Source organism: Muntiacus reevesi, chromosome 12 (genome assembly GCF_963930625.1).
Source record: "Muntiacus reevesi chromosome 12, mMunRee1.1, whole genome shotgun sequence".
NCBI classification, from domain to species: Eukaryota; Metazoa; Chordata; class Mammalia; order Artiodactyla; family Cervidae; genus Muntiacus; species Muntiacus reevesi.
This window is the reverse complement of record NC_089260.1, coordinates 16,346,083-16,362,638: the sequence shown is the minus strand read 5'-3', so window position 1 is coordinate 16,362,638 and position 16,556 is coordinate 16,346,083. Positions and strand designations below refer to the sequence as shown.

The 16,556-nt window shown below is 38.0% G+C and overlaps 1 protein-coding gene across 1 annotated transcript in view; it reads right to left on the bottom strand.

The window, feature by feature from the left end:
* VPS13B (vacuolar protein sorting 13 homolog B) overlaps positions 1-16,556 on the bottom strand; it is a 763,389-nt gene that overhangs the window by 150,112 nt on the left and 596,721 nt on the right. The window contains exons 37-39 of the mRNA XM_065903112.1: positions 8,461-8,663; positions 5,889-6,096; positions 5,408-5,592 (exon numbers count right to left, since the gene is read on the bottom strand). Coding sequence (XP_065759184.1) covers positions 5,408-5,592; positions 5,889-6,096; positions 8,461-8,663 — 596 coding nt within the window. The remainder of the gene's footprint in view (positions 1-5,407; positions 5,593-5,888; positions 6,097-8,460; positions 8,664-16,556) is intronic.

Below are 16,556 nucleotides of genomic sequence, written 5' to 3'. Positions count from 1 at the left end.
ATCTCACCAAGAGCCCATGTAACGTAATGACATTAGACTGTGTGTTTATAGTAGGTAATACCACTGAAGCATAAAACACAATGCATCCTGACATAATTCAGTTTGTAAAACCAAATGCATTCAATAGCCCCATAAAATAATGGCAAACAATGGAATATGTCTGGATTACACAGAATAGGAACATAGATATCCATGTATCTATCCATAAATGGGTAGATATCCACCCATTCAAAATACTGAGCATCTCCACAGCAGTGAGTACTATAAGGAACATAATGACAAATCAGATGTGACCATTTCCTTTGGAAACCTACAACCTAGGTGGGAGACAAGACATAGATGAGTAAAACGTGAAGACTAGGTGAGAAACAGCATAAACATGATGTCACGAGGTGTTACAGGACGTCAGAGAAATGCAGTATCATGGGTGGAGAGGGTGTCCAGGAGAGGCCTCATGGAATAGCTGGCACTGGAGCTGTCTGGAAGCGTGGGCTGTATTTCAGCAAAGAAGGGAGAGATGTCCAGGCAGAGGGAGCAGTTCTGATGTGGGAGGCCACCGGCGGGAATGCCGCATAGGCCCCTTTGACCAGAGCAGAGATCGTGTGTAAGCGAAGGCAAGGCAAAGCTGGGCCTGGAGGTTTAGCAGGGCCCTCAAGGCCAGTCTAGCAGAGTGACAGGTCCACTGAAGGTTTTCCTCCTGGAGAAGGAAATGGCAACCCACTCCAGTACTCTTGCCTGGAAAATTCCATGGACAGAGGAGCCTGGGAGGCTACAGTTCATGGGGTTGCAGAGTCGGACATGACTGAGTGACTTCACTCACTACTTCAAGGTCAGTCTAGCAGAGTGACAGAACCACTGAAAGTTTTCCTCAGGGAATGACACAATCCACCTGTTCCTTTAAGAACTCAGTAAGGCAGGTTGGAAGGAGAAGAGATTGAAGGCTGAAATGCTACTTCGGAGGCTTTATCGTGGTTCAGGCATTTGAATATGAAGGCGAAGTGGAGGGAAGGAAATTTACATTTACTAAGAGCTCACTTTTATAAACAGTGCTGCGATGAACATTGGGGTGCACTGCAGCACTGTTTATAATTGCCAGGACATGGAAGCAACCTAGATGCCCATCAGCAGATGAATGGATAAGGAAGTTGTGGTACATATACACCATGGAATACTACTCAGCCATTAAAAAGAATTCATTTGAATCAGTTCTAATGAGATGGATGAAACTGGAGCCTATTATACAGAGTGAAGTAAGCCAGAAAGATAAAGACCAATACAGTATACTAACGCATATGTATGGAATTTAAAAAGATGGCAATGATCACCCTATATACAAAACAGAAAAAGAGACACAGATATAGAGAACAGACTTTTGGACTCTATGGGAGAAGGTGAGGGTGGGATGTTCTGAAAGCATTGAAACAAGTATACTATCAAGGGTGAAACACATCACCAGCCCAGGTTGGATGCATGAGACAAGTGCTCAGGGCTGGTGCACTGGGAAGACCCAGAGGGATGGGATAGAGAGGGAGGCAGGAGGGGGGATCAGGATGGGGAACACATGTAAATCCATGGCTGATTCATGTCAATGTATGGCAAAAATCATTACAATACTGTAAAGTAATTAGCCTCCAACTAATAAAAATAAATGCAAAAAAAAAAAAAAAAGCTCACTTTGTGTAAGGCATTTGTTTTAGCTTTAGTATTTCACTTAAATCTCGTGGAAAAAACTCTAAAAGGTAAATAGTGTTAACTCAGGTATTCGGTTGAGGAAATTAAGGGTCCAAGAGGTGAGCAGTTTGCCTAAGATCAAATACAATTTACCTAAGTAAAATACAAAGGGGGAAGGGACAGGAGTCAGCAGCTGAGACTTTAATGTCCAGGTTACCTACACTAGACCAGGTTGATAAACAGACTTCTTTTCACAGGTTCCCTGCTATTCAGAATTGGGAGTTCAATATTTTAGCTGTGTCTCTGGTACAGATCTAGAGATACTTACGTAGACTGGGAGAAGGATTCTGACAACACAGAGGTTTAACGCTGAATGCTGAAATTACGGAAATTCTTCTGCCCCAAACAACCACAGAAACCTGCCTGCCGCACAGATAGCTTCTAATGACTGGACAGTATCTCATCCATCTCTGATGCCTCAGGAGCATGCCCAGGGTCTGGAACTGCCAGGGCTCTAGAAAAAAGCTGTCATATTTCCACAGATGAGGTCACCCCAACCACTGGGATGAATTTTGCTCCTCACCAGGGGAATATGAGGCTAAGCCAGGAGCTCAGTAGCATGGTGACTTTCTGCCAGACTTCTCCATTCTTCCATCTCAGGTGTGAGCTCTGGGTGTTCTTGCTTAGCATTGGGATCTAGCTTTCCCCTTCATCTTACAGTAGGTACAACCCTGTCATGTTTCTTAGACCAGCAGCCTTGTCTTTGAATTCTGCCACACATCAGTTCCTCTCTCCCCAAGAAGATATGAAATACAGCAGGACCTCTCTGACACCAACTCTCGTCTTGTTGAAACCCACCAGGCTTACTTCATGCGATGCTTATGCGCCAAGTCCACTGTAAAGGCCCCCGGACTGTCCCAGATCACCTAGACTACTTCCGCTGGTCTGGAGAGTCATTAGACCCCAGCTCTTTTTGGTCTAGCCTGTGCTTCTACGTGATGAAAAGACTTTTGGTGATAATCATTGTAGTAGTACTGGTAGTACTCATACTTACATAGCATTAGCTATGTGCCAGGCATTGTTTTATGTGTCTTATAAATATTCATTCCTATAGGCATTACATTATTAATAGCCTCATTTTATTGATGAAAGAAAAGCAAAACCTGAGGTCGAGAGATTACTTTACTTGTCTAAGGTGATACAGTTTGCAAACGGAAGAGCCAGAATCTGAGCCCAGGCATTCTGGCTATAGTTCATTCCCATAACCACTCTGCTCTCTTGCCTCTCCAGTGGCAGTGAGAAGATGAAGAACATGTCATTAGTGACTGTACTTTCTAACTTAAATCCTCTGTTTAATACAACTGGTGTAATACTGCTACCAATGGTTATCAGGCTTAGGATAATTTTTAACTATAAATCTGAACCCTAGAATCAGTTACAAAAAAAGCCCTTTACATGACGCTGAAATGTTGATATATGAGTATTTTCACTGTGACTGAAAATACAACAGATGTTCTGCATTTAGGCTAGTCTAACAAGACAGTAGAATTCAAAGACAGCAAAAATAATCCAAGAATATTGGTAGAGAAGATAATCATGAATATGACTTTGACAGGCGGGGAAGCAAATGTGAACATTTAAAAATCAAAGTAGAGTTGCTACGAGGATAGATCTTAGAAGTCTTCATCACAAGGAAAAAAATGAAAGTAGAGACAGTTGACATTGTGCAAATTGGATAGTTCTGCACAGTCTAGTTTATTTGACAAAATGACACATTTCATTGTTATCAATTCAGAAGGTGAACATCTGACTATATTATAATCAAAAATCTAAATAAGAATTAAATAAGCCTATAATAATACCTGTGTTAATAGGTAGTGTGGACTCCTCTAATTTGTATTATTCAGTTCAGTTCAGTTCAGTCGCTCAGTCGTGTCCGACTCTTTGTGACCCCATGAATTGCAGCACGCCAGGCCTCCCTGTCCCTCACCAATTCCCGGAGTTTACTCAAACTCATGTCCAATGAGTCGGTGATGCCATCCAGCCATCTTATCCTCTGTCGTCCCCTTCTCCTCCCGCCTCCAATTCCTCCCAGCATCAGGGTCTTTTCCAATGAGTCAACTCTTCGCATGAGGGAGCCAAAGTATTGGAGTTTCAGCTTCAGCATCAGTCCTTCCAATGAACACCCAGGACTCTCCTTTAGGATGGACTGGTTGGATCTCCTTGCAGTCCAAGGGACTCTCAAGAGTCTTCTCCAACACCACAGTTTAAAAGCATCAATTTTATTCTGACTTAAATATAGATCAGTCATTAAAAAAAAAAACCTGGCTTATATTTATTTATGAGGGGCTGGAGATCAGCAATCAAGACATACCAGAGAAGTGGGCAGTGCAGAGACCATAGGTCCTTGTGGGCTAGAGTAAGATACTGAATTCTGTTCTCAGTATCAGAGGAAGGTTTCAAAAGTTAGGGGAGTGGGGTAATCTCAACTACATTTTTAAAAGATCACTTTGGTTGCTGTTTGCAAAGCGCACTGCGGGAAATCAAGGATGGATTCACAGAGGCCAATGAGGAACAGAAGACGGTGGCTTGGACTCTGTACTCTATTGTACCAGTAGAAACAGCGAGAAGTAGATGGAATAGGGACATATTTGGAGGCAGAGCTGACAGGACATGTTGATAAATTAGATGTGGGGAGTTAGAGAAAAAGAGCAATCAGGAATGCCTTCAAGTGAATGATTGTGTGATCAAGCAATAGGTGGAAGACTAGGAGAAAAAAAATTTTAGGAGAAATTCAGATCTGTAGAATAAATAAGTAGAATAATAATACAGTGATATCAGCACTCGAGGAAATGATGGACAACAAACTTTGCATAAAATCATACGGAATATAATCACTCATTAGATGGCTTTCCTAAAAGCCTACCACCGGTCCAAGACCATTTTCAACTCCGGAAATGGAATGAAGATTAAGTCACCCCTTCCGGCCTTATGGGGACATATCTTATTTCCTAGAACAGTTCTAAAAATGCTGAAGGGCGTGAACACATGGTAGGTTATTCAGAAGATGTGTGGTGGGGGCTTCCCTGGTGGATCAGTGGTAAAGAATCTGACTTCCAATGCAGGGGACATGGGTTTGATCCACGATCTGGGAAAATCCCACATGCCATGGGGCAACTAAACCTGAGTGCCAGAACTACTGAGTCAGTGCTCTAGAGCCTGGGAACCACAACTACTTAGCCCCTGGGCTCTAAATGTGCTCTGCGACAAGAAAAGCCACCGCAACGAGAAGCCCGAACACTGCAATGAAGAGCAGCCCCCAGGCACCACAACTAGAGAAAAGCCCGTGCCGCAGGGAAGATCCACCACAGCCATAAATGAATAAATCTTAAAATAAAAGAAAAAGAAACTGTCTGGTGAACTCAGTGACACTGCCTGTCCCATTATAGCTGGAGATCATGCAAGCTACAGGTCAAAGAGGAGAATCAAGAACTCTCAAAATTGCTGTGTAGCGTGAGTCTGAATGACTTCACTCCCTTATTTTAAAATTTCTAGTGTGCGTGTGTCTTGTGTGTGTGTGTATGTGTACATATGTATGTTTGTATGTGCACATACATGTATATTTCTCTCTGAGACAACTGGCGGAAAAGACAGGTATGCTCCCAATATTTTTCCTATTATCTAATCAGCACCTTCCCAAGGTGTTTTTATTTTGAAAAGAAGAGTCATTCCATACCTGCAGCATGTCACCAAGGTCTGCTGTGCTAATGTCTGGATCTTCGGTGGTGTTGAAGGGCACGGGAGTTATGCGTACAAGGGTAAGCACTCTAGGTTCTGGGTATCTCCACAGCATCATCCCTGGGCTATCTTCGGTTTCATTGTAAAACAAGACTTCATAGACACCAGGCATTTTCAAAGGTTCTGTTAAATGAAAGTATAATTAATTGTATGCTTCTGAAGTGGGACATGCTGGTTTATTACACCAAGAAAAAATTATGAATATAAAAGAAAAGAATATAAAGAAGCTGTCTGATCATGTTTATATGGTTTAGGATAGGAACAAATCAAGAATCTTCCCTTGAGAGAGACTGAAAGGCAAGCTACTGTTTTGGTATGGCAGGTATTCTATGTACTTAGTTTTCAAGTGATGTTGAACTGTTATCATTTCCCTAATATGGAGGTAAACACACAATCATAGTGAGGCTATTGCTACTTACCAGCATCCCGTATATATTGAAATAGACCCGTCCGTAGGTCATCTGAACTTTGTTCACTTTTAAATATCTGATTTTTTTCCAAAGGAGGTGGCATTTGTGGAACTGCTTCAGAAACTTGCACTTCAAAATTTCCCTCCTCGTTAAGGTATCCGTTGAGTAATTCATGTAGAAGAACTAAGCAATTCAAATGTTCTTGACCCCAGAAAACCTTTAAAATCAAATGAAAAATTTTACTGGGTTTAAATACAAATATTTCATGAGGATAATTAGGTACAATGATATCTGAATTAGTTCAAGACTCTACATTTATTTTAATTACTGATAATAACCAACCTGTAATTTTTAAGAAGCAATTGACCTTTGGGATGAAATTCTAGGGCAAATACATAGAAACAAGAAAATCAAGCAAATCCTATAATGTGTGGGTAGCTATCAATTTTAAATGCTGAATTGGTAATAAAAAAATGTAGATGAGAGGTAATGTTTATGAATTAATTTAGTTAAGCAGGAAAAGAACATTGAATACAGTATGAGAGAAGCAATGAAGGTCCTTTCAGGTCAAAATATTAATAGTAATAATAGGTTTGTAGAATAGCTTCTATTTTGTCATGAGATTATATGAACACATCCTGCTATTAAGGTTCCTTTCTTTGTACTTTCACTCTTCAGAGAAAAAGAGAAGGAAGATGCTCAATGAGCCTGAACTCAAAAGGCTCCCAACTTCAGTGTTTAGTGAGAAAGTACCAACCAACACAGCCCTTGAGAAGCAACTGCACAGAAGCTACAGTAGAGTTGCATAACAAACTCTTGCTACTTCATCTAACAGAGAGGATCGCCTTCCCTTTCTCTGCAGGTAAAAACTATTAGCCTATAATAGAAGGATGACCAGTGGGGAATGATGATTAATGTCAGAGGACTTAAACATTTAATAAAATTGAATTTCTCCAAATATTTTGGGTGAAAGCATTTCACCCAATTTCCAAGAGAACCAGGTAATACAGAAAAGAAGAAAGGAATATACAAAGGTAGAAAAGAATAAGCCTATGCTTTGTGGGCAAGTTTTAAACTATAAGTTTAAGTCCTACCTCTAGAATTAAGGCATCTCAGAAATGAAGATAAGAGATATGATACTAAGTCTATTTTTTCCTCATCAATCTTATTTGTATTGAATCCGAAAAAAAATAGTGATAGGTGAAAAGTCAAGTTGGCGAGTCAAACACCATGGCTCCAGCTTTTAAAATGCCAAGAGGCTTTATAATGTAGAGATTATATACTTTGTTTTGCTTTTATTCTTGTTTTTAATGTGGAGTTCCTTGGCTTCGTTGGAAAAATGGTAATGCAATTAGTATTCTTGACAAAACAACACATAATCACAAGCTTAGAAAATATATGAAGATTTATAACAGATACTAAAAATCTCCAGAATATAAAGCAGTAAGTTATTAGGCTCTGCCCACATCGAGCTCTGTGTCAGTAAGAAAACTGGTGAAACAGTGGAGGCAAGACAGCTTTTAGGTGAAAACAAGAAACTCATATTTACTATGCCTCAACTATTAACAAATTAGTCATTTTCACTTTCTATAACTCTGAATTTCTGAAGCTTTTTAGATCTGTGTCACATTTGGGGGACATCAAATCATACAAAAAAAACCTTCAAATTCTATCCAAATAGAAAATTATCAAGAAATAAATTGGATACCCTCACACATTCCACACTTGGCTGCAAATCAAATGCATAAAACATTGCAGTGTGAAGTTGTATGTCATGTTAGTCATCAGACAGCATAACAGCTAAACAACATGTCGTTAGGAAATGGCTCATATATTACTAAAGACACTGCCTGAGACAGGCTGACTATAGTACAAAAGTCTACACATTAGGAAAAAGTTTATTGATTCAGCAATTCCAAACATGTCCTCACAATACTTATGTGCAAATATTCATAGTGGCATTATTCACAATAGCTAAAAGTGGATGGAATCTAAATGTCCATCAACTGCTGAATGGATAAATAAAATGAGGTACATCAATACAGTGGAGTATTATTTGGTTGTAAAAAGGAATAAAGTACTGGCACCTGCAGAAACATGAATGAACGTTGAAAACATTATGCTAAGTGAAAGAAGCTATTCACGAAAGACTGCATTTCATGATTCCAACTATATGAAATGTCCAGAAGAGTCAGAGACAGAAAATAGTGATCTCCTAGTTCTGGGGAGGGGATCAGAGGATGATGGGGAGTGTGAATGGTTAAAGGGTTTTGGAGGTAGGTATGTATTTAATCCATATTTTAAATCCATTTTAAATCCATATTTAAAAATGGATTGTTGTGATGACCATATGACTCTGTGAATACATTAAAAAAGTCACTGAATGTATACTTTAATTAGGTGAATTGTACGGTTTGTGAATTATGCTGCAATAAAGCTGTTAAAAAAGTTTAGTAAGACACCAATCCGACAATACCCTTTCTCACCACACTAAGTTTAAAATTTAATGAAACAGTTCAAAAAAACAAACAAAGGCTAGTTTAAAACATGTGGGAAAAAAATGGGGCCAATCCCCACAGACCTGTAGCAGACCTCCTCTTAAATCAATGGATATTTTTGGTATGGACTGTTCTGGGCCTGGATCGCCACTGTGTTTACACCATTTAGCTTCCAGATTGGCAGTAGCACAACATGGTCCTATTAGAATCCGACTTCTTTCTTTGAGACTTGTTTTAAGGAGAAAATCATTTACGCTGAGTAGAAAGGATGACCCGAGAATTACACCTAGGGGGAAAAAAAAGAAGAGATGGAGAGAGGCAGATACTCTAAGTCTTCCATGTCAAGAAAAAAAGTGTGACTGGGCAAGAGTTAGCTGCAGTTTCTAAGAGTGTCAATTCACCCTTTGTCAGAGCTTTCTTTTCAGCTGGCACCCCCATGGTTTCACGCAGTTTACATAGAATTCTAGCTATGAAGCAGGTATACCTCGTTCACATTCCTAACAAAGCAATATTTGCCAAAACATTATGACTTTTTCCATGTGTGAGCATTTTAAGTTTTACGAGTAGAGACATTCTCATTAAACTGTGCAAGTTTTTCAAACAACTACATTAAGAATGAGAACAGCTGCTTCATTTGTCTATTGTTAACATGATGGGAGAGGGCAATTTTCTGTGATTTCTTAGAGTAACAGAGTACAGTATATTACTTTGCTAGACACTCAAGTTTTTGACTGGCCCATGTTAAAATTCAAAACAATCAAAATATATAACATGTGTTTTCTAAAAAATTTAGTTTAATCCAAACTTCACACATCATAACCACTTGAAGTTTACAAAGTTTTAAAAACAGATAGTGGCAGGTTAGATTTATGGGAAAAACTATATGCTATAGTTCAAAGTAAATATATCCAGAAAAGGAATACACTTTAAAATGTAGCTTTTCTTTTGAACTTAAACTAGGAGTGTAGATCAAAACCTTTTCATAAAACCAATGGCACACTTTAAGATATTTGGATGAAAAGTCAGAGTGGTGGGTTAACTTTCCCCTAAGGAGTTCATATTCTGAATTGTCATTGTGAATATTGAATTTCACCAGACCACATTTGTAATGTCCATGGCTTATTTTTCTAATGATATTTGATCCTTAAAAGAGATTAAAGATTAAAAAACACCTTAGACCCACAGTATACATGTTTCAAAGTACAATACTTTTTAAATTCTGTGGAGACTTGAAAACTGCATATATGTTGTATGTTCCTACTTTAGAAACAAGTCACACCATGCAACTTCTAATCTTCCATGGAAGACAATGTTCATAAGAATGTTAGGGTTAAAGACTTTTGTTCATAAGAATGTTAGGGTTAAAGACTTTTGTTAAAAATCATGACGGTGGAAATCAATTTCTTAAGTTTGTTCATCAAATGTATTGTGGCAATAAGGCTTCAGTTTCACTTACATAATTTTCTTGATTCAAAGTTGCACTTTGCTTAAAAAAAAAATAGAACAGTAAATTAAAAAATTCAGAACAGGCCCTCAAATACCCAAGAATCAACAATCATCTTTATTAATGGAGAGACAGAATGACTTCTGACTTACCTGCATTATATTTCCTAAAATGTTTAATTCTCAACAGTAAGTACTTGCTAAATGAAACATATCAATTCCTTATTCAGAAATTTGTCATAACAGGATTATAAAGGTAGGGCTTAATTGAGTACAATCATCTAGCAAATGAGCATTAAGGGAATGTCAGAATTACAATACCCACTATCCTCAAATATGAATTCATGCATCTTCATACTACCCTACAATGAAATACCCCATTATCTGGTGGAGAATTCCATGGACAGAGGAGCCTGGCAGACTGGGGGGTCGTCACAAAGAGTTGGACGCAACTGAGCAACTAACAACAACAATCTTAATATGAATGCCCTATTGGTCCCTCACACAGGAAGTTTTAAAAGTCTTCTAGGTTTTTAAATCTTATTTAGTGTTTATCATTCTCATCAGGCACCCAGACTGGATAAATCTGGGGCCCACTTTGAGGGCTAACTCTTAGATATGTTTCTAACACTTATCAATTTCCATATTATTCTATCTAACTATTCTTTTAAAACACCTAAGAAGAGAGACCTTACTAACCTAAGATTGAAAGGAAAGACCACATCTACTTTACCAGTAGACTCTGAGCATCCCAGAGGCAAGGACCCATCTCCTGCAGTAGAGGACTGGGTACAATGATAGTTATTCAGGACAGATCCCACTGTAGTAAATTGACAGTTTAGAATCTGATCTTATTTTCAGCTGCCACGATGTATTTAATTGACAGACAAGAAAGAAAAGTGCTTACCGTTCTGCCATTCTTCCTTTTGCATTAATTATATCACAGAATAGTAAGGCTGGGTGGAAGAGACCTTAGAAACCATCTTTCCAAGTCCCTTCCTCTTAAAAAAAAAAAAAAATCACACAAAACCCTTTTTCTTTTGAAATAATGTGAGACCTACTAAAAAATTTCAAAAATATAGAGTCCTCATATATCTTTCACCCAGCTATGTAACTATAATACAAATACTGATATCAGGAAATTCACAATGGCATAACACTATTAAGTAACCTACAGATCTTATTTAAATTTTGCCATTTTCCTCACTAAAGTCCTTATGATCCAGGATTCAATCTAGAATCCTTAGTTTCCTTTAATTAGTAATAGATCCTCTAGGTCTTTATTTTTTTTTTTTTGTCTTTCATGACCTTGATTCTCTTAAACAGTCCAGACCATTACCTTGCAGAGTATCTCTTAATTTGGATTTATCTGGTGTTTTCTCATTAGAATGAGGGTATGCATTTTTGGCAAGAATACAAGAGAAGTGGTATCTTTCTCAGTGCATCATAGAGGAGTGATACTGACGTTTTACTATTTGCTGGTAATATTAATCTTCATAACATAGCTAAAGTGGTGTCTATCAGGTTTCACCACTGTTATTTTTCCATTATGTAAATAATAATTATCTTGTGGAGAGGTATCTGGAGATTATCCACGTATCCTTTTTTACATCAAACTTTCAGTCACTAAGTTAGTAGCATTCATCATGGTTCTTGCTTGCAATAGTTATCATTGTGGTGTCTGGTAATGTTAACCTTCAATTTCTCTTATTCTTCTACATTTATTAGCTAATATTCTACAGTAAAAAGAGCTGTCCCTTCTACCTTCTTTATTAGTTTTCAATTATTTATTTATACCAGTATGGACTCATGGATATTAACTTTATGAGCACTAATCTAATACTTCATAATTTTACTTTGTTGCTTTGATTTTTGGCCATTGGGAATCCCTTCAAGTTTACTCCCGTGTCATTCTGATATATCCCTATCATTTTTTGACAACTTCTTTGTTTTTTGGCCACAAGATGTTTCAGGATCTATAGTATTTTTTTTTCCCTATCCCATCTCTAGCATTAGTCATTTCTGCAGAGCTTTGATTTCTTTTGCTAAAGAACAGTAGCTAGAAACCAAAATCTGGGTGGTAGGTATGCTCATTGCTGCTAGGGAGTCACTGTTCCTAGAGCCTCTCAGCAGAGTGGGCTAAGAAGTATATGTATGTTTACTGAACATGTAAACACACACATCAATATTTCTGTATCAGTAAATACATTAAATGAATTCATATTGATACCTCTAGTGCTAATCCAAAACCTCAGAATTTGGTTTCTAGCCTATTCTCTTATCTTTTTTAAAAACTCTTTATTTTGTATTAAGGTGTAGTCAGTTAACAAACAATGTTGTGATGGTTTCAGGTGAACAGTGAAGGGACTCAGTCATACATATACCTGTATCCATTTTCCCTCAAACACCCAGGTCGCTACATAAAATTGAGCAGAGGTCCTGTGCTATTCGTACATCCTTGTTGGTTATCCACTTTAAATGCCTAGTCCCTTTTCTTATTTGTAATCTCTTCTTATGACAGTGAGAAACTTGCAAAGTACTCCTTCAGATGTACTGATTTCTAATCATCTCCAAAACATCACTTGGAAAGAGTGGTCAATATTAAAGCAAAAGAACTAAGACAGACATAAAGGACAACTTTATTAAAGCAAAGGTAATTATCTACCAAAAAAAAAAAAAAAAAGACTATCAAAAGGAAGGGCTGATATTTATCCCTGAAAGTCTCACTAAGAATGGGCTTGACAACATTTTGTCTGGAGCATACAGATGAATATTACCTTTCTCACTCACTCTATGGCACTTTTCATTTATACAAAGATATTTGTAAGTACACAAAATTTTCTTTGTAGAAGTAACTTCATACATACATACAGAATTTGAACCTTATTAGTTATTTCTAATATGCAGCAATGACCTCAAAATACTGATACTGTACTGTCTAAATTAGTTTCTGTGGTTTTGCCTTAAAAAAAAAAAAAGTAGAACTGAAATGATAAAACTTACTATGTATTCCTCAGAAAGTGCCTACCTCTTCTCAAAGAACACAGTGTTGGTGGAAGGTTCTTCTTAACTCCCTAACATTACACAACTAGAAGTATTTATTGGTAGAGTGAGGAGGGGATGTAAGAAAAAATTCTAGACTTGCATTTTTACATAAAAAAAAAATCAAAATGCTGACAGCCTTTGTGTTACTGTGTATGCTGCTAGACACATGAACATTTTCCTACTGTCATACAAGTTCTATTCTTTTTTGCTCAGGTAGAGAGAACAACAACACTTAGAATTCCTGGGCAAGTAAAGATAAAGGCAGGAACTGAGACCTTGGGAAAACGGCGCAGATACAGTGAACTAATGGTCAGGCAAACATCAGGAAGAAAGGGGGCTGAGACTCAGGGCGAGCACTGAGGAAGGCAGGAAGAGACACACCATGACTGAAATACAGGAGACCTTGCAGCTGAGGCAGGTGCTGACCCAGCCACAGCTATAGTTTAGCAATGGCAGAATTTGATAACTGATTTTCTACAAAGTAGACTCGTAGGGCTAGGAACCTGCTGAACTTTCTAGATTTTCAGCTTTGATTCTCACTGGAGTTTGATCTGGTTCAAGAGTGAACATGAGATTTAATGAAAATCAGTGAGGCACAGGTGGTAAAGAATTTGCCTGCAACACAGCAGACACGGGAGGTGTGGGTTCAATCCCTGGGTTGGGAAGATCCCCTGGAGGAGGAATGGCAACCCACTCCAGTTGAGGGACTAGTTGTGCGTGTGTACACACACATACACACACACACACAGAGTGAGGTATAATAATACTTTGGGGAAAGAAACTGTTCCTCTTGCTTTCCGGTTTTGAAGTCAAGAAAATGAAGGCTGCTGGCAGCCACCTTGTGCAGAATATTTCAGTGAACTTCTTTACTATCATGGCTTTAAGGATAATTTCTTAGGACATTATCCATAACTATGCCTCATATCTTAAACAAGTGCTAATCCCACGCTTCTAACTTGTCTATAGAGAATTTGGATATCCTGGAAAACTTCTAACTTGATATTTATGCAGGCATGTATTCATCATTGAACCAAAATTTACTGGTTATCTACCATACAGTGGGGTATACACAAAGATAAAGTGAATGCTTTGCCATTCTCTTTTACATCACAAGATTTTGCCTTTTGTTAGCCTCTAGCCTCAACTTCTCAGCTTCAAGTTCTGAGATCTCATTAAGCATGAGAGGGAAAAAAAAGACAACCAACAATATGTATAATATTGACTCTGTTAAGCAAGGGAACTGTTGAAAAACACAAATACTTCCCTATTATCATACAAATACTTTGTTTTTGCTTTTTATTCATTTTACCTACTATCTATTCTTTCACTCTAAATCAAATATGTAATTGAATACCTTTTCTGTAAGGCTCTGTTATTTTCTTTCCCTCTTCATTTCCCCAACAGCCTACCCCTCCCTCTATTCTTAATTTTTCTAATCCTTTACAGTCTGTACATACATATGTACTAGGTCATTTCAGTCATGCTCAACTCTTTGCTACCCTATGGACTGCAGCCTGCCAGGCTCCTCTGTCCATGGGATTCTCCAGGCAAGAATACTGAAGTGGGTTGCCATGTCCTCCTCCAGAGGATCTTCCTGACTGAGGGACTGAACCTGTATCTCTTAATTCTCCTGCATTGTCAGGTGGGTTATTTACCAGAAGCACCACCTGAGAAGCCCCTCCAGGCTATTTTTCAAGTCTATCAGCATTGATCATGAATTTGAACTCACAGAGGATACTGAGAATTAAGAAGCTAATGCTACAACATATTAAAAAAATCATACACCATGACCAAGTGGGCTTTATCCCAGGAATGCAAGGATTCTTTAATATCTGCAAATCAATCAATGTAATACACCACATTAACAAATTGAAAGATAAAAGCCACATGATTATCTCAATAGATGCAGAGAAGCCTTTGACAAAATTCACTACCCACTTATGATTAAAACTCTCCAGAAAGCAGGAATAGAAGGAACATATCTCAACATAATAAAAGCTATATATGACAAACCCACAGCAAGCATTACCCTCAATGGTGAAAAATTGAAAGCATTTCCCCTAAAATCAGGAACAAGAGAGTGCCCACTCTCACCACTACTATTCAACATAGTTTTGGCCACAGCAATCAGAGCAGAAAAAGAAATAAAAGGAATCCAGATAGGAAAAGAAGAAGTGAAACTCCCACTGTTTGCAGATGACATGATCCTCTACATAGAAAACCCTAAAGACTCTACCAGAAAATTACTAGAGGTAATCAATGAATATAGTAAATTCGCAGGATATAAACTTAACACACAGAAATCCCTTGCATTCCTATACACTAACAATGAGAAAACCGAAATAGAAACTAAGGAAACAATACCATTCACCATTGCAACAAAAAGAATAAAATACTTAGGAGTATATCTACCTAAAGAAACAAAAGACCTATACATAGAAAACTATAAAACATTGATGAAAGAAATCAAAGAGGACACAAACAGATGGAGAAACATACTGTGTTCATGGATTGGAAGAATCAATATTGTCAAAATGGCTATACTACCCAAAGCAATCTACAGATTCAATGCAATCCCTATCAAGCTACCAACGGTATTTTTCACAGAACTAGAACAAATAATTTCACAATTTGTATGGAAATACAAAAAACCTCGAATAGCCAAAGTAATCTTGACAAAGAAGAATGGAACTGGAGGAATCAACCTGCCTGACTTCAGACTCTACTACAAAGCCACAGTCATCAAGACAGTATGGTACTGGCACAAAGACACAAATATAGATCAATGGAACAGAATAGAAAGCCCAGAGATAAATCCACGAACCTATGGACACCTTATCTTCGGATATACAATGGAAAAAAGACAACCTCTTTAACAAGTGGTGCTGGGAAAACTGGTCAACCACTTGTAAAAGAATGAAACTAGAACACTCTCTAACACCATACACAAAAATAAACTCAAAATGGATTAAAAATCTAAATGTAAGACCAGAAACTATAAAACTCCCAGGGGAGAACATAGGCAAAACACTCTCCGACATAAATCACAGCAAGATCCTCTATGACCCACCTCCCAGAATACTGGAAATAAAAGCAAAAATAAACAAATGGGACCTAATGAAACTTAAAAGTTTTTGCACAACAAAGGAAACTATAAGCAAGGTGAAAAGACAGCCTTCAGAATGGGAGAAAATAATAGCAAACGAAGGAACAAAGGATTAATCTCAAAAATATACAAGCAACTCCTGAAGCTCAATTCCAGAAAAATAAATGACCCAATCAAAAAATGGGCCAAAGAACTAAACAGACATTTCTCCAAAGAAGACATACAGATCGCTAACAAACACATGAAAAGATGCTCAACATCACTCATTATCAGAGAAATACAAATCAAAACCACAATGAGGTACCATTACATGCCAGTCAGGATGGCTGCTATCCAAGTCTACAAGCAATAAATGCTGGAGGGGGTGTGGAGAAAAGGGAACCCTCTTACACTGTTGGTGGGAATGCAAACTAGTACAGCCGCTATGGAAAACAGTGTGGAGATTTCTTAAAAAACTGGAACTAGAACTGCCATATGACCCAGCAATACCACTTCTGGGCACACACACTGAGGAAACCAGATTTGAAAGAGACATGTGCACCCCAATGTTCATCGCAGCACTGTTTATAATAGCCAGGACATGGA